We start from the raw sequence: 23,544 nt of genomic DNA on the forward strand, positions 1-23,544 counted from the left end.
CTGTTAGTACAAAAACATCTGGAGTTCACCATGAAACATGTGGTAAGTATCTGCAATAAGGACGACAACCTCAAGGAGCAAACTGCTGAGAACAAACAGTACTTGAGCTGATACTAAATTCAAGTACTTAATTGTGCTTAACAGTAACCACAATTGCCGTTCCATTTCTGAAAATGCCATTTACAACCACAATATTTCCTTGTCCATGCTGTAAATGTAGCCCTATAAATTACCGCTCCTAAGTATAACTCAAAACAGGTCTTAATTCCAGAATAATTCTCCCTCGTACAAAAATAATTTAATTAACTGAAACTGCGAAATTAAAACACACTCATGTTTTAATTCCTGCAATGAATAAGTTCAGGCAATTTCTTCCTATTTCCCTATTAAAATGCTACATTCCATATGCTTCACTTTTTTAGTGGGATGGAGTCCTCCTGATGCCTGTACTGTTAAAATGATGTGGCTTTCCTGTAATAAGATACTACAGATACACATGCATAATCTTAACTTCACAGCAGAAAAAACTTTGGATTTAAAAAATAAAGAACACTCATTTTCATTTTGGTTTTGGGATATGAAGGCATGATAAACCATCCCTCTCCTTACCCACCTTCTCCAGCACTCCACAGCAATTATGAGAATGTTTAGGTTCTTTCTCTCACTTAAGAAAGAAAGAGCTCAACTAGAACACAAATGAAAACTCTGATGAAACTTGCAGACAGATTTACTAGTGGATTAAATGTTTTAAATGGCCTGTAAGTCATATTAGTAGACATCCTGCATACAGTGCGCTCCAGAGGTCTAACTGTTACTGTAAACTACTTCCCCTTGGTTCTGTTTCAAAATTGTTCTTGGCATTGAGTGAAAAAATCCAGACATGTTTTTAACAGAGCATTTAAGAACAACGGTTTTAAACTGCTAATAGCTAACACTGTCATTAAGTTATACGGGCATTATGATTTGATAATTGGCAATACTAATAAACTTACAGAAATTATGTTTTTAATGCAAGTTTTCTTCTACTCGGTTTTTACCAAAGAGTTTGCATGCATACACACAGACACAGCAAACACCTACATGAAAACTGCTGTATTTAATGAGAAGAAATACTCGTTATTTATTAATAAATGTTCATTCATTCTTCATAAATACACGGCATAATAAGTCATTAGCTTGCAAAAATAGTGAAACACAAGGAAGGGCAAGGACTGAAGTTGTCTGTATGCATGTTTCAAGTTTTAATACACTGCTTCCCACAAAATCTCTACAGCATTCAGAACGACCGATTAAGACTGCACACATGTCCCCCCGGAAAACAGTGACACAGTGTACTTAGTAAAGATAGTCAGAGTTTTGAAAGTAAGTTTGCTGTTCCTTGTTTTCTGTGTCTGACTTAGCACTGTGCTATATAACTTGCCCTCTGTTGCAACTGAAGGAAATGGGAAATTCAAGCATATCAAGTGTGACACAATGCCAAGAATTTGAGAGATCAGCAGATCATAGGGTATCTCAAATTAGCAGATCTCTGCACTTCCATGCTAAATTTTCCATCTGTAAAATGGAATGATAGTTCTGCATCCTACAGGAAAGCTATAGAAGATACTATCCATGCAATGCTGAGGTACTGAAAGCCACCATAAAAGAAGTCAGTGATGAACGTAGTAGTGAAAGTAAAAAGCAGAGCAGAATTTGAAAAGCAAGAGCCTGACCAGTATGCAAATAGCGTGAGCCACGCATTTTAAACGCTGGGAGGAGCACAGTGCAAACAGCTCCATTAGCAAGAAAGCATCTGTGTGATGCACAGAATGTAGTTTCCTATGAAATCAGCACTCTGTGTTTGTATATTTAAAAACCATTTTATAACGGATTAACTTCAATTAGCATTGAGAAACATCAAAACTAGCGTTTCCTAACCACACTTTGGGAAGCCTGGTTTTATGCAGTGGCCTCATTAGAAAGCTGCACAGTTCTGACAGTGACAAGCAATCCCCTCATTACCTGGAACCTTTCATCTGTTTCATTCTCTCCAATTTGTCTCAGCAGCTCCCCGCTTGCTTGCCCAATGCTTCCAGCTGCAGTCAAAACTGTCTGTCGAGGCTGGAAAAATATAATGGTGAAATACATGAATTCAAAGAAAATGAGCTTTACTTGAATTTTAGATTTCCTCAACGAACTGCTGCATTAGTGTGCAATCAATATAGGAAAAAAATACTACATAACAGAAATACTCTGGAAAAATCTTTACTTTTCCACACGTTCAACTGCACAACCATATTTCAGGGGTTTCATCTGAAGTGCTCCCAGAGAACATGTAAAGAATTTTGAACAGGCTGAATAAACATTGTTGTAATAACTCCAAGGATAATTAAGGGTGGATAGTCAATATGCCAACTGATCTGGAAAAGTCCAGAGGTGGCCATGAAGATGGTCAGAGAGCTGGAGACCCCTCCTTGTGGGGACCGGCTGAGAGAGTTGGGGTGGTTCAGCCCGGAGAGGAGAAGGCTCTGGGGAGACATTACAGTGGCCTTTCAGTACTTAAAGGGGGCTTCCAAGAAAGATGGGGACGGGCTTTTTAGAAGGGCCTGCAGCGACAGGACAAGGGGGAATGGTTTTAAACTCAGAGAGGGCAGATTTAGATCAGATATGAGGAAGAAATTCTTCCCCGTGAGGGCGGCGAGGCGCTGGCCCAGGCTGCCCAGAGCAGCTGTGGGTGCCCCATCCCTGGCAGTGCCCAAGGCCAGGCTGGATGGGGCTGGGGGCAGCCTGGGCTGGGGGGGGGGATGTCCCTGCCCAGGGCGGGGGTTGGGACTAAATGGTCTTTAAGGCCCCTTCCCACCCAAACCATTCTAGGATTCTCTGATCAGGAAATTTCATGTTCTTCAAAACATAAATACCTGAGGAGTTCTAAGGCAAACTGCCTGCAGACTCCGACTCACAGCAAACTGATCACGGTAAGTCTGTCTCGGTCAGTACTACTACTCTCGTTTTTTGAAAACCACAACAGAGGGATTACCTTCTTATTTTATGTGTCGAAGTAGACAAAGATAGTAAAGAGAAAAAAATCATGAACTAAATTGAGTCATAGTACTGTTTGAAATTTGTTTGTAAAAGACAATATGATACCCAGATAAATTAACTATTTATGACAGAAATCAATTAACTTCTGCATTTAACAGAACATTCTAATATCAAGATGCAAGACAAAGGCATAAACACACTGACAGATGAAGGTACAAGCAAAAGCACTGCTTGCACAAGGGGCATTACATGGCACTGAGTAGGCGAGGCTTAGAAGCTAACATGTCTCAAAAACGCCAAAGCCGTGCACTTCAAGGAGGGAACCTGAGAAGTTTCCATCTACTCACCTCTCCTGATGTAGGTTGCACAGCCTTCAGCAAGTCTGAGACAGCACTGGCCAATGTTCGAGCAGCTTTCAAGAGGTCTTCTCCACTTCCAACTTCATCATCCATGAGAGCAGCAAGCAGTTTCACACCTTTAGACATCTCGGTGAGGTTGGAAGAGATGGTTGTAATTGCACATCCCACCGCAGTGTAATCAGTGTCAACTGGGTCCCCTGTAGAGCAAATGTATTTCCATGATCTTTAGTGGTTAAAGGGGAAAAACAGGCAACTACCACAAGCCACACTCTGGAGTGTGGAGACAAAAGAGACATTTCAAGATAGCCAAGCAATGCCTACTAAGTAATTTTATTGTCACTTTAAAAAAATCAGACTGCTATAATTTTTCCAATTTCTACATTTCTTCTTCTACAAGAATTTGTCTTCTAACAGAATTTCTCTTCATTCAATGCAATTTGCTGAGAAGTCCACAGTATCAACTACCTTCCAACACTGAAAGAACCCATGATAATACAGTATTGACCCCTTTAAGCCACTCACAGCTCTTTCAACTTGTAATTTGCTGAAGAAAAAAACCCTACTGTCAATAAACACATAATATTTTTCTAACAGCTGTCAGATCAAGAACACTTTTTTTGTTGTAACCTTGCAAATACTCTCTACTTTGTCAAATAAGCAAACTACATTTTATCTTCATCAATGGCCACACCTTTAGTGTAAGAGATAAATCAAAGACAAAAAAATTGTGTTGGGAGGGACAGAAGGCTTGTTCCGCGTGTCAATGCGCTTTTAGCTATATGGGTTCTTTGAACAAAATGTGTCTCCAGCTGCTTCATACTCTGTCCCTGCATTACTTGAATTAGACTGATAACTAACTTGGAGACTACAAGGAAATCCTACCCTTTGAAATTTACCTGCTGTAAGGTTAACAACAGATGCAGTTCCTGCAGTGATAGCATCAACCTGAGAGTGTATTTCATGTTTTGATTCATCAACCTTGTTCTGAACCCATACTCTTGATGCCTGCAGAACAACAACAGAAACAAGACTCAGGGACTGCAGTGAGGTTCTGCAAGAGAAGATACTATGCAAATCTCTCATTCCTTCATGAACCTTTGAAAGTGAAAAGAGGACAACCACCAAACCTTAAAGTGAAATGTGACAGCAAGCATTTTCTTTTGGTGAATCATTTGCTACAGAATTGCTATCACATTTCAAAAGCTGTCTTCTTAAGGTAAAGGCCATAAACTGTGCATCCATGAAGGCTAAATGCTCCTGACTGACAGTCCTCCATAAGCAATAGTCTCCTGATCTGTCCTCCTACCCTAACCTGGATCAGGAACAACAGAATCATATTCTGTTCTTATTTTTCAAGTGTCTGGCAGGCAGTCACTCCTGCCATAAATATTGGCCATAGTTGGTGTTTAATTGTACATATGCACATGGAACAAACAGGATTCCGGACACTGCTGTGCAAGGAAGTCTGCTACATCTGACCTCAGAGGACTGACTAGAGTGAGGTGGAACGCTCTACATCAATTCCTTAAAAAGAGCAGAAATCTTTTATCTCATTTTAAAAGCTTTAGCAATACCACTTTTGATCCAGGGACAATGACTAAACTGATCTGTAACTACCCCAAAGCGTTAAGGTCCATTTCTATGACAGGTTAAAAACACTCACCATGTCCTGCCCCAGAGGTGGTAGGTTATCAACTTCGCTGAGGTCAGCTTGTGCCTGCTGAACAGCATGCATACTGGTATTAATAGTCCCCATCAAGGCCTGCTGAGCTGAGGTCTGAAAGGGAAAACAAGGAGACGCCTCTGCGCTATGTCCCAAACGGCACTTCAAGCAGATGTGACATATGCATGGAAAGACAGTGAGTGACAACAATCCCACAAGCACAGCAGGGCACTGCAGATAGCTAGCTTCTCCCTGGTGCAATGGAGAAAGCAAAGCTCTCTAACGCTCCTCCCACAGTCTGGATTCCGCCTGTGCCATTTTATACCCCTCTGTACTTGCAGACATTTATAAAATGCTGAACTTTCCCCAGATGAAACAATGCCCAATGGACACACACAAACCCACCAAGCTGTCTTACCGACTTGCATTCTAGGAACACGAACAGGAAAACTGAATTTGCTTCTAGGGTATCATTACTGTTTTCCTGGAACAGCCTACCAACGTAATCAAGGATTATTCTAGAACTGAATTGCCACCAGCCTGCGAAGGGTCTCAGGCAGAGCAGGATGGCTATCTGTATCGGGTGTCTGTGGCGAGGCTGTGGCTGCAGGGGTGGCCCAGCTGGTTCCAGGGGTGGCCCAGCAGACCCGCTGTGGGACACAGCTGAGCCCAGCAGCTGAGCTGGGGGCACCTCTGGGAAAACATCCCTAGGAAAGGCTGCAGCACCACACAGCAGTGAGGGCAAAATAAGTTCAAGAAACAACCCTGCAAAGCCCCATGTCGGAGGAGGATGGGATGAGTTACTCCAGGCAGCGGAGCGGAGATGCTCCAGCAGCCCACGGGAGGGCCGACAGCGGTGCAGGTATTCCCCTGCAGCACAGAGAGCCCATGGGAGAGCAGGGTTCTGACAGAAACTGCAGCCTGTGGAGGACCTATGCTGGAGCAGGCTCTCCTGGGAGGATGTGCAGCTCACAGAGGACCCACACCACAGGCGGTTTATCCTGAAGGACTGCAGTCCACAGCAAGGTCCCACCCTGGAGCTGGAGAAAAGCGTGAGGAAGGAGCAGCAGAAGAGGGCTGTTTTAAACTGACCACTTGGAAGCAGGAAGCACAGTAGTCAGAAATGAAGGAGTGAAGTTGAGTCTGAGTAAAAAAGGAGGTGGTGGGAAGGTACTTTAGTTTTTGTCTGTGTCTCACCACCCAACTCTATTTTCATTGACAATACATGAAACTAATTTTCCCCAAGTTGAGTCTGTTTTGCCCATGAAGGTAATTGGAGATCTCCCTGTCTTTATCTTGATCTATGCTGAGATAAAGCTTTTTTAATCTTATTTTTTCCTCCTCCATCTTTTTGAGAAGCAGAAGTGAAAGAGCACCTGGATGGGCCTTTGGCAACCAGCCAAGGTCAATCCACTACACATACTACACTTCCAGTGGTATGTCATGATCTTAAGTGTTGGTTATATTCTCTACAACCTGTTCAGGGCTTTTGATATTCTTTTAATTTCAGTAAGAAAACTCAGCATCAGCTTTAAGCCTGCCAAGAAGTTCCAAATTGGTAGGCTAGTGATAAGCTGATGTAAGCCTTTTTCTTAAAACTGCTTACTTTTGCCGGTCCTTAAACCTTCTTTTCTAACCCTTGAATACTACTTTAACTACTTAGAGGTAAAGATAAGGCTGGAAGAGCCAGCTTTAAAGAAAATGAGGAAATAAGTAAAAATGTGATAAGTATTTCAGGGATGCTCAAAACTGATGTTTAGTAGGACAGCCAGGAATTCACACTCAGTATTTCTTCTTCCTGCTCTTAGCAATATGTGTAACAACCTGTTTGTGAGTCCCCGCAGCACAAACAAGTTTGAAATGCAAAAAACAGTTTCAAACACAACACAAGGAAGTTTCTCACAAGTGGAGGCATATGTCCTCTGTGCATCTGACCAATTGTGACTTGTTGCTGGGGGGAAGGCATGATGCCAATGTTGAAAGTCTCTGGACCGCTGGACCCAGAACGCATGACCGCTGGTAGTGCCACAGAGCCATGCTCCACCTTCCCTGTTCGGTTGAACTGCTGCTGCAAGATGGTAGATCTAAAACAAACAAGCAAATAATCAAAGAAACAAAACAACCCAAAACCCAAAAACCAACAGGAAAAATACAACACAGCGAGAATTAGCTCCAGCAAATCCAGTTCTGCCAGATGTTCTTCCTTTGGGACTTAAACTGCATTTAATGACATTTGGAGAAGCTGGAAGACTTAAATTTTTCTTTCTAACCATTTTCTAATGTATTAGAAAAGAAATAATTTGGGGCTTTTGGCAGATCAAATACTAATAACGCTAATGAGTAGGCACCAAGGAAAGAAGGCAATGTGCAGTTTTGGCATATATGGTACAATAGCTTTACCCCTTTAAGATGCATGACAGGCAGAACCAGAACAAGGTTTATGGCATAACAGCTGTGTTGTTTCAGTTGTATCATAGGCTGATCAATAGAAATAGAAGCATGATCTCTGGAGATGCCTTTTGCAAGTAATCCCTAGATTTGGGATAAAAACTAAGATTCTTTCCTCCCTCTTTATACACACACGCACACACAGTACTTGCTAATACTCTGGCAGCCTATTAGATAATGGGCTGGGAGGCAGGACGCTTTCAAGAATAATAATAAAGTTACTGCCATCCATGGTGTTGAACTGCTTTGCCAGATATACTGCTCATATTTAAATATGGTTCAAGATTTAACAGCTGGAAGCGTTGACAGAAATTCTGGCTTTAACAGCAACAGTCTGCTGGGGAAAAAAGTAATTTCAATTGTGAAAAATCTTGTATTCATCTATTGCAAATTTTGGGCTTCTCTGCACAGCACTTAGCTAACAGTATATTCTAGAAGTGATTTGGGAAGTGCAATGTCAAAAGAAAGCACATCTGAAAATGTGTGATCTGTCAAAAGTTGAAATTTCACGTAAGGCCATATTAAATACCTAACAAGTCTATCTCCTATAAACCATATGTTTAACAATAAATCAAATAGACTGTTCACATACACACTGCTGACTGCCATCCGCAGAGTTCCAAGAGGAGACTGGAGAGGCTCGTTACAGCTTATGGCGTCACAAGCCTATTTCTATTCCTTCATTGCAAGGAAAGATTTAATATTCCTTTTCGAGAGCATGGCCAGCTTTACAGTTCTGCTCCATCAGAACCACAGCCTGACATACCGGTACCGACACCTCACTTCTACCCATAGCACACCCCTGACTGTTTTGTCTCGAGTGGTTTGGTGAACTCTGTCCACAACACCATGTACTATTAAACTGACAGAAATCAAACTTACCAGACACCGTGGACCTAGCAGACACAAGAAACTAAAACCTTGTAAATCCTAGGTGTTGCATGAAGATCAAAAATCTGATACAACGTGTTCAGCTCTGCATCGTTACTCCCCCCCCACATTTTACTGAATTACAGCCTTAGTTCCTTCGTTCAAGGACCAATTTACCACAAACTGGTACCACTGCTGGTTGCCTTAACAAACAATTTTGCAACACTGCTCTTCAGTCCTCCAATGAAGCTAGAAGCCTGCCAAATTCCTTAGGGATAGCACTTCCTTCTATTGAAAAACCCTGTAGAAAATAATTCTTTAACAGTAATAACTATACTATTTCATTTGAAAAAAGCTGCCACAGCTAAAAGTGTTACTTAAATAAAGAGCATTTCCTCCTGTTGTATACACTCACTTCTTAGGTGAAACAGATTCTTCCAACATGGTTGATTCCTCATCACCTTCAAGGCCAAATCTATCTTTACTTTGTTTCTGGAGCAGGGGAGGGAAGAAAAGAAAAAGTTAAACAATGTCTGTTGTTTTTGGCTTTCTCTCCATTATTTCCTTGCCATTTATCAGAAACCTAGTCAAATAATCTGCAGAGTCTTGTCTAGTGCTGAACACCATGCTTTCTGGCAGTGTGTGACAATATAATCTCCATCTCAGAAGAGGTGCCATTCAGCATCTAACAGACCAGGTTCTAAACCCTGGCAGATTAAGTGCATAAAGGAAAAAAAGCCTACTGGTGCCTTTTTGAGCAGAGGTATAAAGAAAGTGCTGAGATACTGTCTTTTCTCACAGAAAATAAAACCGTTTTGAGGACTGAGTGATATGGAACAACTGCAAATCCCAGCAGAAGTAGACATATACCATCCTCTTTCCCATTCTATTCTAACTCAGGAATATCAGACTGACTCAGATAACTAGAACTCAGCTACAAGTCATATTTAGCATCCTGAAACGTTACTACATGGTGCTATCTACCACTAGGAAATACATATCACAGTAAAGATGATTCACTTAATACTGTATCCAAGTTATTTTACCATAGTTACTTCAAAATTCTGGACAGTCTGCACATCTGACTTTTTGAGGCAGTTGTTTTATAGTGGTATAAGGGAGATAAATATACACAAGGGGATTAAGTCTAAACCACTCCAAACAACAGGAAACTACTGTAAGTCATAGAAGTAGAGCTTTGTAAAAACAGTCTGTTTCTGCTTGTGACCTGGTGTGAAGATACTGCCTGCTTCCACCTTGTCAAGTGATGTGTAGTCTGAATATATACATGTAAGTAGAGGAACATCCACTGTGACCTTGGGTACATTTAATGGGAGCTCCTCATGCACATCCATACAGCCTCCTCCCCCCCCCCCCCCCCGCCACTTTCTCCAAAAAAGTTCTTACTATTATAGTTTATGTATGAAATGAAAGTGCCTATTTCTAGTTGAGATTGTGCCTTATTTCCATATTATTGTGAAGTAAAAGAAAAAAATCTGGATTAAAAATAATTAAAAGTTACTCAGGTTCAGGGTTCCCTGTCAACTGATAAATGACCTACTACTAAAATTGCAGGACAAGAGGGTCTAGGGGTGTTGCACCAATAAAACTTAATCAGGAAAAAAAAAAGTGCCACCAATCCACCACACCAGAGCAAATGAGTTGGAACAGTCTAAAACACACCAAGAATTAACATTATGCAACTGAGAGTGATAAACCATACTCTGAGGCATGCATCACAGAAATAACTTGGGCTCAGTAACTGGAAACTACATGCTTCTCGTATGCATCATGAAGCATCAAGGGTGTTTATTACTTAACCTGATCCCAATTCATTCATTTTAAAACTGGCTGTGTCAGCAGATTGTAAAAAAGAACTCAAGAGGACTGGAAGGGAGTGGAAATATGCACATCTGTATTCTATCAAGACAGAAAGGCTTCTTTTGTTTGGCACTAAAGAGCAAAGCCACTTCTGAAACTTAAGAGCTAGAATCAAGTTTTAAACCATATATAGAAATCTAGAGTTTACTTAACATTTATTAATCTGAGACTGACAGCCTCAGAGAAAAAGGCATATACTGTGATGAATTCTGGCAATCCTCCTCAACCTCTGATTTCATAACACTTGATGTTACATCCTACACTGTTCACACGATCAAGGGCAATAAAATCTCCTGAGCTTCTTAGCTTTCTGTCATTTCTCTACTATTAAAATCTATTACAGCAGATAATGACGTAGTTTAGTTGAACCTTAATAAAGTAAAAATTTGTCAAGGAGTATCCAGTGCTATTTGAAACACCTCACTTTTCTATACAACATGCTTAGAGTAGGACTATTCAGCTCCATGTTTGTTAGCAAAACTGGTATTTTTTGCTGTTGCACTTGTTTAGTTGTGAATATTTTGAATGCTAAAGATGCGTATAAGCCTCTCCTCTCTCCTGCCAGGCACGCTTCATAAGACCAAGTTTCAAGACAGTCTGGTCTCTTCACAAACAATTATTTTATCCCACTCTCTGCACAACTGAGAGGTAATACTTTGCTTTACTGATCACAATATTTTAATGCAATATAATGGAGTTTATTTTGTTTGTTTTCATTTGTTGGGGTTTTTTTTTAGTTTTGCCAAAACCTTTTTCTCAGCTTTGATGCATTATATACGGAGCTGCTGAACAACTATTGTGTAGTCCTTAATGTAGTTTTAAATGCAGCTTCCAGGGGATCCTTCCTTCACACCTGATGCACTACTTCAGTCCATAGCTCGAAATCCATAGTTGAAGTTTTGGACTCTTCTCTGGATATACACTTATAGTCAGCACTTCACCTTCCAGACAGAAAAACAGGCTGTATTGAGCCTGACTCATACTACCACTATAGCTAAGAGCCTTGATACCTTCCAGAAGCACTCCTTAAATTAAACAAAGAGCTTATATTACTTAAAAGTAAAAATAAATAACATCAAAACGTAAGACACAACACTGACTTTACGAAAGAAAACTGCAGCTTGCACCCATTTGAGCTTTTGTATTGCTGTACAGTGATTCTTACTGCATTTTTACTATATGTCATCTCAGTACTATACCTTCTTTAGGATGATATCAATGTAACCTGCAATTAACTGAGAGATCTGTTCTCCTTCAGTGGTCTGTACTGAGTAATAGCTTTCCTGATATTCACCAAAATCCTAAAGGAAAAGAGGAAGAAATGAAAAAAAACTGTTTGAAAATGTAAAGTAAATGAAGAAACAGTAGGAAATATGAGTGAAAGAATTCAAATTTTAAATTGTTTGTATAGACATTTTATTATATCCAAAAGTAAAAGGAACTGCTCCAAGATTCTAAACCAGTCTCTATGGGGGGTGGGGTGGGGGTGGGTGAGGGATGAGGGAGGAGAGAGGAAGGATGCTTTTTATTGCAGCTTATTCACCGATGTTTAATATATTGAAATTCCTGAGGACTAAGAGATACTTAGTCTGATTTTATCAGACTCAGTCACTGAAGGATGGAGAAAAGTCTTTAGAATTTTATTCTAAAGCATAATCACCCATGCAATTGGAAATCAGATGCACACGATTAAAGTGAATATAATTTTCTAGCCACTGCCTCTTGCTCCACCGCTTTAAACAACCTTTTCATATCCAAAATTCTCTTGCTGCAGTGGTCTCTTACGGACCAAATAATTAACAAAACATCACATTCATGAAAGTTCTTTAAATCCATAGTTATCAAGTATGTAATTGAACTATGTAGCTTTGTTTATGTTTCTATCTTGCAAGTCACAAAGTGGTTATGAATGGCAAGCACCATAAGGGTGTAAGCAGATGTGAATAATGATGCTTCCTGAACTGTTTTAGAGGTTAGGCACAGAACAGCTTTAAACAGTGTTTTTTGAAAAGATTTAAGAGTACTTTTGGGAAACCAGTCTGTCTAGAAACATCAAAATACAAACTGACCCCAGACACCAATATGGGCTAGTTTATTAGTTTCAGACTCAGTGGCTCTATATAATGCTAGAAAATTACAAATAGAGCAAGTTACATGAAAGAAACTGCCCTAAGTCCATCTTCCTTTCTCCTTGGCAGATAGAGCCCTCTCCTTCTGCATATAGTCAGAAAGATTACCAGAGTGAAGCTTTTAGGTGAGGCAGCCCAGCGTTTCACAGTTGTCAGTGGCCATTCCTGCAACACTTCCTTGGTCTTCTCATCCACACGCATCACTGAGTCTTTGGTGACACCCAGCAAACGAGGAACCAGCTTGTTTTTGCCTTTCATCTTTTCCTATAATGAGTGTGAAAGATTGTTTTCCATTCAAACAGCGCTTGCTATAGCAGGAAGGAAAAGCGTGAGGGAATATACTGACAAAGGGAAGCAACTGGTCCGTAGAGAAGGACAATTTAAAGCTCAGGCTCCATTTGTTTGGTCACAGACCAATTCTGAAGCAATGCGTTAACGTTAAGAAGCTCTGGTCTTTACTATGCAGTTCAAAAGACACTCCCTTCTCCCTCCTCCAGGAAAATGGAGGATTTTAGAGACTGTGGTATCAACTCTTTGGAAGTTACTTAAAAACCCCCATGATGGCAGTCCTCCTAGACACAAGACTTCTGTAAAACTGTATTAGAGAAGCTGAATTGGAAACTGGCATCAGGAGGACTCAGAAGTTAGGCTGCCCTCACCGTTTCTCTATAAAATTTCTGGAGAAGTTAAGGAAAGAAAGGCCCACTGGGGCTGACAAATAGGTATGATCAGCCATAATTTGTCCCATATTTTGGATTTGAAATCTTAGTTACTTTCAATCCCCAAGAACATCCTAGCCTATGCAAATATCACAAGGAAGGGGGCAGGGTCAATCTGCACGCTGCCAGCTGTCGTCTCCTTACTTACTGGGCATTCTGCCTCCTTAGCTTCCCAAGGTCGCAGAGCATAGGCCCAGGCTAACAATTTGGTACATAAAATCCATCATAAACCAGAAATGAATCCATATGTCCCATTCCCCTGAATCTATGTAGGCCAGAGGTTTTATGACATGGTTACTTGATTCAGTTACTGTTTGCATTAAGCTATGACAAAAAAAAGAAAGCAAGGCACTAATAAAAAATACAAAAAGATACTTTTACCTTTTACCATACAGGTCAGCCACATTGTGTTAAGAAATTCCCAGTGAATTAGCAGCTTGTTTTAAACATGCAGGCTTGTCAGTATTAATGTTTTAGTTATGAAAATTGCGCACCATAACTTCAGTAATGTTTCTAATACACAACTTAGCCCAACAGCTCTGTTGGAGAGTTGAGACTCCTTTCACCGTTAATGGTGCCTAACAAGAGATTTTCCCTTAAAGGAAGCAAGACAAGGTAATTCTTTCAAAGTGTACTGTATTAACAGAATTATCCTCTGCATATTTTTCATTCTATTTTCCCCTTCTATCCACTTCATTAGAATTTGTGGATGACCGAGTACTTCAGGAAAAGGCAACCTACTTGATAATCAATACAAAGATTCTATAATGGTGGGAACCTAAAAATGAAAATGTTTCCCCAAATTTAGCACCCTTTCCATTCTATGTCAGTGCTTACTGAATACTCAGGCAGTAACGCTTCAGTCTAGTTTTCACAGTGGAATGTCAGTATCTTGGCACCAAACTGTGCCAACAACCTTAAGACCATGACTTGTTTTATTGTAAGGATTAAGAGAAATTAATCATACAGCTGATGAAGTTGCTTTTCAGATGCAATTTTTCAGCATGCAATCCGCATCACCATTAGACTTCTAAACAGGAACCACTTAGGAGTTCTTTGTGAATGTTTTTGTGAAGACAGTACTTTGCCAGTAATCAAAAGAAAAAAGAAGACATGTCAATGTAAAGAAATTAAATCATGACAAACTCAACTTCCTTTCTGGAAGCAGTATGACAAGGATCTAAACTAAGATTATAATTCTGTCCCACATGGTAATTTACATGTTTTTCCAAATGCTGCTTTCAGACAGACCCACTCAGTGCGGAATCTGAGGTAAGATATAACCAACCCCACAATACGGTCACAGCAAGATCTACATTACCTTAACAAGAAAAAACGACACTCCGTAGGTCCGCAGAGAACGGGCTAGTTTCACATACTTCACTTTGGCTTCTATTTCAGTCATCTCACCACAGTTTTTGTGCTCCTGTAATGAGAGCTCAGCATCACTTAGGCAGAAACAATGCTTTCTGGTAACAAAAAAAAGGGTGAAAGTGTCTATCTGTTTAAGGATGCTTAGTTAATATTCATTACAATTATTAATATTTGAAAAAATACTGGCAAGAAATGTTAGCAAGACTGTATCCTGTAATTCCTCACATTGGAGAGCATACACAACCTGTGCAAATGGAAGACTCTTCTGACCATCATCCATTCTATCTGTGCCTCTGATCAAGCACATTTAAAGCACTTCTGAATCAGTTAAAGATTCTAGGTATTGCTGCTATTTGACACCATTAAGTTTCATACAATTAACACCTCTTTACTCAGCTTTCAAAAATCATTTAAAAGTCCCAGCACCCATGTTTTTTTCCAGGAACAGACTATTTATTCCTGCTTTGTGCCCAAAACTTTTGATTCGTGAGAGCCTCAAGCCTTGTAATTGACCATTTGTCATCTCCTGTAGGTACTTCCAACTGGCTTTTTTTTGCCAGCTGCACCATTATCCACAATGTTTTCCATTACATGAAAAGAATTCTACAGGTGAGGAAGAAGCAATGATTTCTCTATGATTTTTTTCTTTTTTTTTCCAGTTCTTTCTGAAATACTCATCTAGGCACGTCTCGTCACTCAATTTCTCTTTATTATTTAAAGAACTTACTCATTAGTAAACTTTATTACCTGTAACTAATGACAACTACCCATATTATGTATTTGGCATCTGCTCTCCTACCCCAGACCGTTCTGCTGAAAATCCTATGGAAATACTATTTGTGGGATTCCCTACCCCAGCGCATCTTCCCCTGACACTCCAACCGCTGGCTGCCACCCCTTTCATGCTGACTGATGGCAGCAGAGGGAGCACCAAGAACATGGGAAACGCTTCCCACTCCAGTTTCAGTTACCATCTTGACAGTGTTCCACGGAGGAGCACTGGGAGGAGCAACTGCAACTCCAAAACCCCTTTTTCGTCCCAAGGACATAGACAGAGAACACAGTCAGGGTCCTGAAAGAGCAAGGAGCCCAGATACAGTCATTGCAGATGGAATATTTAGCAAAAATCACCTGTCAAACTCAACAACTTTATAACTCGGGGAAAGAGCTGATTTTTTTCCAAAAAGACAGCCTGCATATTCTACCTTGCTGTTCTGTCTTCGCCAGTTTCAATGCCTTCACTGATGAACTTCTTGTCCATGCACCGAAGCATGTAATGATTGAAACGACTTATATGTTGTATTTGACACAGGCAAAAATCACGTTCTGTGAACAGCATGACAGCAGTGCTCAGAAGTGAATCAATCTTTTTTTCACTTGAACTGCAACATCACTGCCACCAGCTACAGCTACATGGTAAAGAGTTAGACACATTCACCTACAAGGAAGCTCCAGTTAGAACAGATTTACTGAGCTCCAGAATTCCTAGACTGGGATTGCAAGAGACATAGGAAAGTATGTGACCTGTTCCTGCTCTTCAACCTATCTCCCAAGCTGAGAAGACAGATCACTGGTATGTCCCTTCCCCACATCATACGACTGGATTTCAGCTGTTAACCTCAGAATTTTTCAACTACTATTGTATTGCCAAACTTGTGTTTCAGTAGGCACAGATATTTAGTGCATCTACTGTACTCAGACTTCGAGACCACTTCCAGTACATCGGTACATTTTATACTCAACTGCTTCAGTCTTTTACAACTGTGCGGTTCCCAGACACATCACTGAACTCAAGCATTAGCTAGCAGAACTCCATATGACTTGAAGCTCATGCTGGAATAATGAAGGCATGATTTTAAAACTGGTTTTCCTAAATGTGCTTCTATTTTAGTACAAATACACATCCTTACATTTCAATGTAACAGAGAAAAAGGTCTTAAGAATACTGAATATTCACTCTCTCCCCTTCAACAAAGTACACTGAATAATCATCAGTGAAGAAAAAAGGATCAGGACAATACATCTGCTGAAGAAAGAAAAGAAAAGCTGTCAGATTCTTTACATTTGATTTTCTGATAGTTATATAATTCAAGTATATACAGAGATACACCTGTGAAAGCTCATATTTTTCTCATAAAGGAAGTGAAACTACAGTTGTTTTTTCAGCCTCACAATTACCTGAAATATTCTCTTTTCAGCCCCTCGTTGTTTGGTGTATTCTTTAGGCAGGAATTCTTTTAGGCTAGGGAAAAAAAAATCCGTAGTTAATGGTGCTGTCTTAAGTGGGGATCCTTTTCATGCTCCTTTATTGGCATTAAGTCCCCCAAGCTTCCTAAAATGGGCATAAAATACCTATCAAGTGAAACAAAACACTCTGGCTGGGTGAGAGCAAGAGGATAGCTACATAATGAAGAAAACCACTTCAGTTACATCCCCACTTAATGCCTCTTCGTATTTTGAAAAGTCATCAAAAGTAAGTAATAGCTGGGACTCCTTCTGTTCTTAGCCTATATGATGTCTCTCAGCAGCTCAGAGGGGTTCACATCTAAACCCCAACACACTCAGTGCAATCTGGGGGAGGGAGGGGACATCAAAACTCGAGCCAGCTCTGCATCTGAGTTCAGGCACTGCTGTTACTTTCCAGTAGCATTCTGATTTACTGACATGCAGGACCAAGTTCTTCCTCTCTGTCTTCCAAGAAATTTTAGAACACTACTATCTTACCGAAAAACCACAAAGACATTGAAGTGGACACTTAATACCAGTCAGTATCTCAAAAAAAAAAAAAAAAAAGAAAAAGTAAAAAATAACCAGTCCTAGTTTCTGGAGTACTCAAATACTAAGGGTCTCTGAATACAAAGTTAATTAAGCAAGTTCAGCCTCCATGATATAGTCAGAAAAAATTATCTTTAAACACCTCAGCTGTACTTCCTCACTGTACAATAAAATTAACCTTTTCTCTCAGCCAAACAACACCTCAGTTTGAAGACGTATCAACCACCCTTTAACAAACATCAGTTCTTTTCCGGATTGCACCTTCCTATCTGGGACACTCTACTCTGATGAAACTATTTCATATATTCAGCAGTTCATTTTCAACCTGAATAAACTTCCACAGTTCAAAAATATGTTTTCTAAGGATCCTCCCTGCTTTGGACTATCAAGAATCACAGAAAAAGTATGACTGGAGAGTCTCCTCCTCATTTTGATTTAAGCAAGCACACTACTAACACAGAAAGCTAGAACTACCAACTATCATAGCAAGTTACAAGTTTTAAGAAGGATGGATTTTTTAAAATAAGATTTAAAAAAAAATTGCTCAACTGTTCTGTGGGGGGTTTCTTGGGTTGGGGGCAGGGGGGCATGGATGTTTGTGGCTGGGATTTTTTTTTGTTTTATTTTAAAACACAAAAGCCTGCCATTGCAGACAACAAATAAAAATAACTCCAAAGAGTAAATCAGGATTTTGTGCTTTCTTCAAAAGTACTATTCAGTAGTGAGATAATCAGCTTTGTTCTTTCCATAAAGCTCCAGCAGTATAAATCAAAGTAAGAACAACTGTCCTTGCTAATCTTTCTTCCAATGCTCCGGTAGTTATATCTCACTAATACATGATAATGAAATCTCTTCTCAGGACTTACTTACACAGGCACATCATGGGACAGCGAAGGCTGGAGAGCCAAATTAACTTTGTAGATAATAACTGAATACAGTTTATTATCCTAAAAAGCTGGTGCCTTTATTCTGAAAGACATAGTGCTTTTATACAGAATTTTATAGGTTCAAACCAATTTGGCTAAATTAATTTTCAAAGCAAATGAAAAACAAAAACAAAAACCCAAACCAAACCAAACAAAAAACCCAACCCCAAACCTAGTTAAACTCAATTTAGTTCTGGAAATGGATTTATATAGAAAAATGATAGCAATCAATGTACTTCCAACTCTCATCTTTTATTAACCAGAGTTAATTTTCTCAGCTATCTGTATGTAGATAAACTAGGAAGACCATTACCTTCTTAAGCATGCCTGCTTACTTTGTTAGCTAATATACACTCTAAGACATTGCTGAGCAAACATTATTTAGACCTTCTTTAGCATCAAGAGTTAAGAAAACAAATCTGAGCTTTGTCCATCAAGCACCATTTGGTATACTCTTGCACATGTAGCTGCCAGTTAGATCAGGTGCTTTTTCCTTGTATCACCTTCCCTTATTTTTCAATCAATAGATAAGTAATCACCTCAACCGAGAGAGTAAAATGCTAGTTGTAAACAGACTGAAATTACTTTAATGCTACACCTATAATCTAAGATATTTTCTTTACAATACAACAAACAATAGTTTCACTTTATTTAGCAGATTGTTTAATGGAGTTAGCAAAATCTCCTGGAATATACCATCTTCTTTAATCTCTTTAATTATATATCATTACAATGGACAATGAACTCAGTTTAAAAAAAGCATCTAATAGCAAGCAGCGTTTATTTAACTTCATTAGCTGTGAGTTTGTTCCTGCAGTTCTGAAGATTATACATGAGTGCCAACATATTATTGTTTTTCATTAGCATAAAGGTATATCCAGTGTTCTTGAAAAAGGCAGTTTAAGACTATAAAACAGGCTATATTAAGTAAGTGAGCTTACTGGTCACCAAGCATGCTTGGAAATAAAAAGCAGAGGTGGGCGGCTTTAGGTGCTCCTTTCCTATCTGCATATGAATAGTACAAGTTCTTCATTAGATCCTCTCTCAGCTAATTTAAACACAGTGTTCCTCTGTAGGCACAATGCAAAACTTCAGCTGTATGAGGAAGGGCATGAAAAAGGACGATTTGCAATTTGATAGTTTGAGAGCTTTCACAATTTACTTTGGCATGAGCTTCAAGGAAATTCCAACAACCAATCCCAAAGCGTTAACAAGATGTAGGCAATAATGTTCGTCTGTGCCAAGAATAAGTTATCAATGACAAAAAAGGACACAAAAGATCTCTCTCTGTAAACATCTTGCAGACATGGCAAACCAAACTAAGCTGTTTCAAAACAATGATATGGATTACTAATGCTATTGTGTTACATGCTGGTTTCTGCATGAGCTGACAGACTCTCCTTAAGGGAATCTGCAGCATGTTCAGGTTTCAGTGGTGAGTGAATGGACACCTCTCAAATGTATTTCACATATTGAGCTGCAGCACACAGTTTACATAAATCATAACTACTTTCATACTTGAAAAGAATCAATGTTCATCTACCAAAATGCAGGAAATAGTTGGATGAAACTTAAAAAGCTCAATCTTTTTCAAGAAAAAAAACCCAATTTTTTTTTCTGAAAGGACAAGAGGCTCATTTCTAGAAAAAAAAAATAATCAGCATTTATCTACACCATTTATATATATTATTCATAATGACTTAGGAGTACTTGACTTGCGTGGACTCACAAAACCAAAGCATGCTTTCATAAAAAGGCTGTGATGAAGGCTATGTACAGCCAAATGCATACAAAAAGAAATCATAAACATGTACACTTGAAATTAGAAAGCAACAACCAAGAACTTACAGTTCTGGAGCAGGCTCCTCTACAGAGGGCAAAACAGAATCACTTCTAGATCAGAAATCCCTAATTTTATGAAACTGATTACACACCAGGATAGTGACCTGCAGGGCTTGATTCTAATACAGTCAAAAAACATTTAAATGGGGTGGGGGGGGGGGTGGGGGGGAGGGGAAGAAAAGGGGGGAAAAAAGTAAGAGATTCCCAGCAGAAAATAACAAGGTTCTAAATTTTGGAATTCCAGTTCTAAATGATTTCCACTGGAGTGACATTCTTCTGACATATAGTTATTTATACCTTTCATTTCCATTAGGATAAAAAAAAAAGATAATGCACTTCATATGTGTGATAACTTTATTCTGTGGTGGAAGTCTTTTTTTGCAATATCTATTGCACATCTATTAAATGCAATATCTAGCTTTGCATAAAAGGAGAAACATCAGCCAGCCAGCAGGTTCAGTCCACCATAAAACACATCTAATATATGGGAGCATAAAAAAAAAAAAAAAAAGGAAAAAAAGAAAAAAAATCCCTTACACTGAGAAGACCAAGTAGAACACCTAGGAAAAACCTAGAAAAATTTAAGCAACTGAACTCTGCACAGCAGTTTGCAAAAATTGCTGGTTAAGTTTGTGGGGAATTATTGCTTTAAAAATTAAAAACAACTACTGCTGGGAACACCTAACTCTTGAAATCATTAAGACGACACAACATCAGCTTGTCACGAGGTAATACCCTAATGGTTTGCTGCAGGAATGAGCGAGTGGAGGGAGAAGGGAAGCAGACAATGGGCAAATCCCAGAGGAAGACTGTTGCGTAACTGTTCACAGTTCCAGGGAATAAGAACCAGGAGTAGACTGAAGCTATTACACTGGGTCCCCATAACCCTCAGAGACATCAGTAGCTCTGTTCGGAAATGTTTGTGGGCCAGTCAGTAGCAAACAGTACAAAGGAAAGATGACTGGATCTGGCGGATGTTTGTTCACATGCTAGCATAACCAAAATCTTTCAAACGCAAAGTGTGTCATACCACCAGTGCTGCAGCACTGCATATTCCAAAGCAAACCACCATTTTAAAGTGATTCCCTGAGATACAGCAAACCCCAGACACCGGCTCATAAAGGAAAAATGAGAGTCAGCAGTGAGCACGTGGCCAGACAGGACAGAAACCAAATATGCACCCACTGTTTTGTGCATCCCATTAAGGTATCGCTGAGCCTCATATGTAAGCAAAGCTTCATGGACTGTGCAGTAAATAGCTTTCTTTTACCTTCCTACATTCCCTTCCTCAGGCTCCAGACCTTGGTTAATCATACTACAGGCAAACCAATCCAAAATCAGAATGGGTAGAAAAATGGGACATCTAAACTTCAGTCAAACTAAACTTCCCTGCTGATAGCAGTAAGGTATCACAATAAAGGTCAAATAAAGGTTAAAGGATGGGCCAATTTGTAAGCAGGACTCCTGTCCATGTCTGAAAAGAGCACGATTTTAGATATCTATTAACACAAAGCCACGAGGGAATGAATCTGAACAATTGATTAATGCTACTAAAAAATTTGGAAAATTTAACCTCTACACAAAGCAATATTAAATTTATTCAAATGGCAAAGCATCTTTGTACACATTCGTGTACTTTCCTAGCAAATCAGACATCGTGACAATGTACCGTTGTACACTTAATTCACACATGGCATAACTAAATGCAGGCAGAAGTAGGCCTCTAAGGAAGAACAAAATCCCAGTTCTCCCACATTGCCAGGTGGTTGGGGAAACCAGCTGCAGACCAAACTGGCACCATAGGGGGAACTGGTGCCCTGTGCTGCCTAATGAGCCACTGCCAAAGCTCCCCTCATCAGCTGGTGTTGCTAATTTGTGCAATAAGGCTCCTTTCGCAGGGAGACTGCTACAGAAAACATGCTGAATCTGATTACCTCTGCCTGGAGTACTGAAATGCATTTAGTCTGTGACAATATTAGTTACACACGAGGCCACCCAAATTTAGAACTTAGAAGTGTTTACTCTAAAAATCCAGGTTTGTGTTTGTGTTCTACATGAGGTCCAAACTGGATCTGTGCTTGGAAGCCTCCAAACTCGCAGGCCTTCTCAAAGGAGACAGGATGGGAACCATTCAGAATGTCATCGCGAGCCTATGGGGGTAAGCAAAGACATGTCAGAGACATCCACAGTAACTATTACATCTCTCAAATTCCTTGAAAGCTTGAACATGGCCCAAGCATCTGGCGACACACTTTTCCGTCTGAATGTCTTTATTATTCCATTTTGGATGTGTTTATGACTACTAAAATAAACAAAGGCCTAGATTATTTTCTGGTGAATATCTACAGAGACTTATTGAAACCACAATCACAACAACTTTCATCAAAAAGAGGACTTGACACCCATTTCCTGCTGTATGTGTATATAACATCCATATGTACATTTATATGTATGTACACATATATATGTGTGTGTACATACACACATCTAAAGGCTCTTATCTTACCACCTTATAATAGCAGGCAAAATGATCTTTATAACTAGTATGTAAACTCTAGATCACTATTATAGAAATGGCAACAGGAGAAAGCAAACAGCATTTTCCTTCCTTTTGTTTAAATTTAGCGGTCATACGAGATGATGGATTTTATAGCTGTGGCAATAGAAGGCTCATCTATCCATAGACAAAAACCACAAGGCAGTATCAACACATACTATCATAACAGTAGCCTGAAAGAAATAGCTAAGTGGCAGAACAGCTCAGTGTGATACAGTCTTCTAAAAATACCTGAAAAATTTAATGCGGTCTTACAAGCAATGTCACCTTTATCTTTTGCCTCAGAGTTCTACAGTGTAATTTAGAGCAATCCCATTTGAATCAGCCGCAAGTACAACTGAACATTCCATTAAACCTTCAAGGTTGTGGTTGGGGTTTTTTGTTTTGTTTTGTTCTTTAAAAAAAAAAAAACAACTTTAACAAAGAGTTTAAAAGCCTGCTTTTTTCAGACTACATTACAGGCAGCTGCACTGGAGCCTTCAGTTAAGTAGTGTCTACTGAATAAAACCTCTTTGCTTTGCTAAGGCACGTGTAGCACTTCTAACAGTATGGGGAAGCTGCCTAGGTGCCCTCCCACCACGTTACGTGATACAGTCTGTTTTGAACGGGAAGCATGCCTGCCTTGTGCGCTGTCTGGGATGAAGGTTGGAAAGGGAGTGTAGAAGCAGCTCCCTCACTGATCAGGTGGAAGAGAAAGAGATGAGAAGCGGAAAGCTGGTTGCATGACTGACCTGAGATTCTAAATTACAGAGAAACCATCACAGAATGGGGAGAAGAACTAAAAAGAACAACTTAGAAAACTAAAGGCATTAATGAATTTTAAAGAAACAGGATGTGAAAGTCAATGGATTTTTGCCTGAGTATCCAATATCGGCTTGAAAGTTTTTGATTAAAAAGAATCAGCAAAAGCTCTGTACTATCGTGTAGTTCTTGGAGGGACAGACAAAAAGCCAAATCAAAGGACATCCAGAACTGGAAGA

General features: G+C 39.6%; 1 protein-coding gene across 4 annotated transcripts in view; it reads right to left on the bottom strand.

Moving 5' to 3' along the window:
* Positions 1-23,544, bottom strand: part of TLN2 (talin 2) — a 203,837-nt gene that overhangs the window by 85,387 nt on the left and 94,906 nt on the right. For all 4 annotated transcript variants that reach the window (XM_055806974.1, XM_055806981.1, XM_055806968.1 and 1 more), the window contains 11 exons: positions 22,030-22,157; positions 16,643-16,706; positions 14,412-14,516; positions 12,480-12,635; positions 11,442-11,543; positions 8,777-8,853; positions 6,947-7,127; positions 5,044-5,157; positions 4,277-4,385; positions 3,369-3,577; positions 2,002-2,100 (listed from right to left, as the gene is read on the bottom strand). In XM_055806974.1, coding sequence (XP_055662949.1) covers positions 2,002-2,100; positions 3,369-3,577; positions 4,277-4,385; positions 5,044-5,157; positions 6,947-7,127; positions 8,777-8,853; positions 11,442-11,543; positions 12,480-12,635; positions 14,412-14,516; positions 16,643-16,706; positions 22,030-22,157 — 1,344 coding nt within the window. The remainder of the gene's footprint in view (positions 1-2,001; positions 2,101-3,368; positions 3,578-4,276; positions 4,386-5,043; positions 5,158-6,946; positions 7,128-8,776; positions 8,854-11,441; positions 11,544-12,479; positions 12,636-14,411; positions 14,517-16,642; positions 16,707-22,029; positions 22,158-23,544) is intronic.

Source organism: Falco peregrinus, chromosome 1 (assembly GCF_023634155.1).
Source record: "Falco peregrinus isolate bFalPer1 chromosome 1, bFalPer1.pri, whole genome shotgun sequence".
Classification (NCBI taxonomy): Eukaryota; Metazoa; Chordata; class Aves; order Falconiformes; family Falconidae; genus Falco; species Falco peregrinus.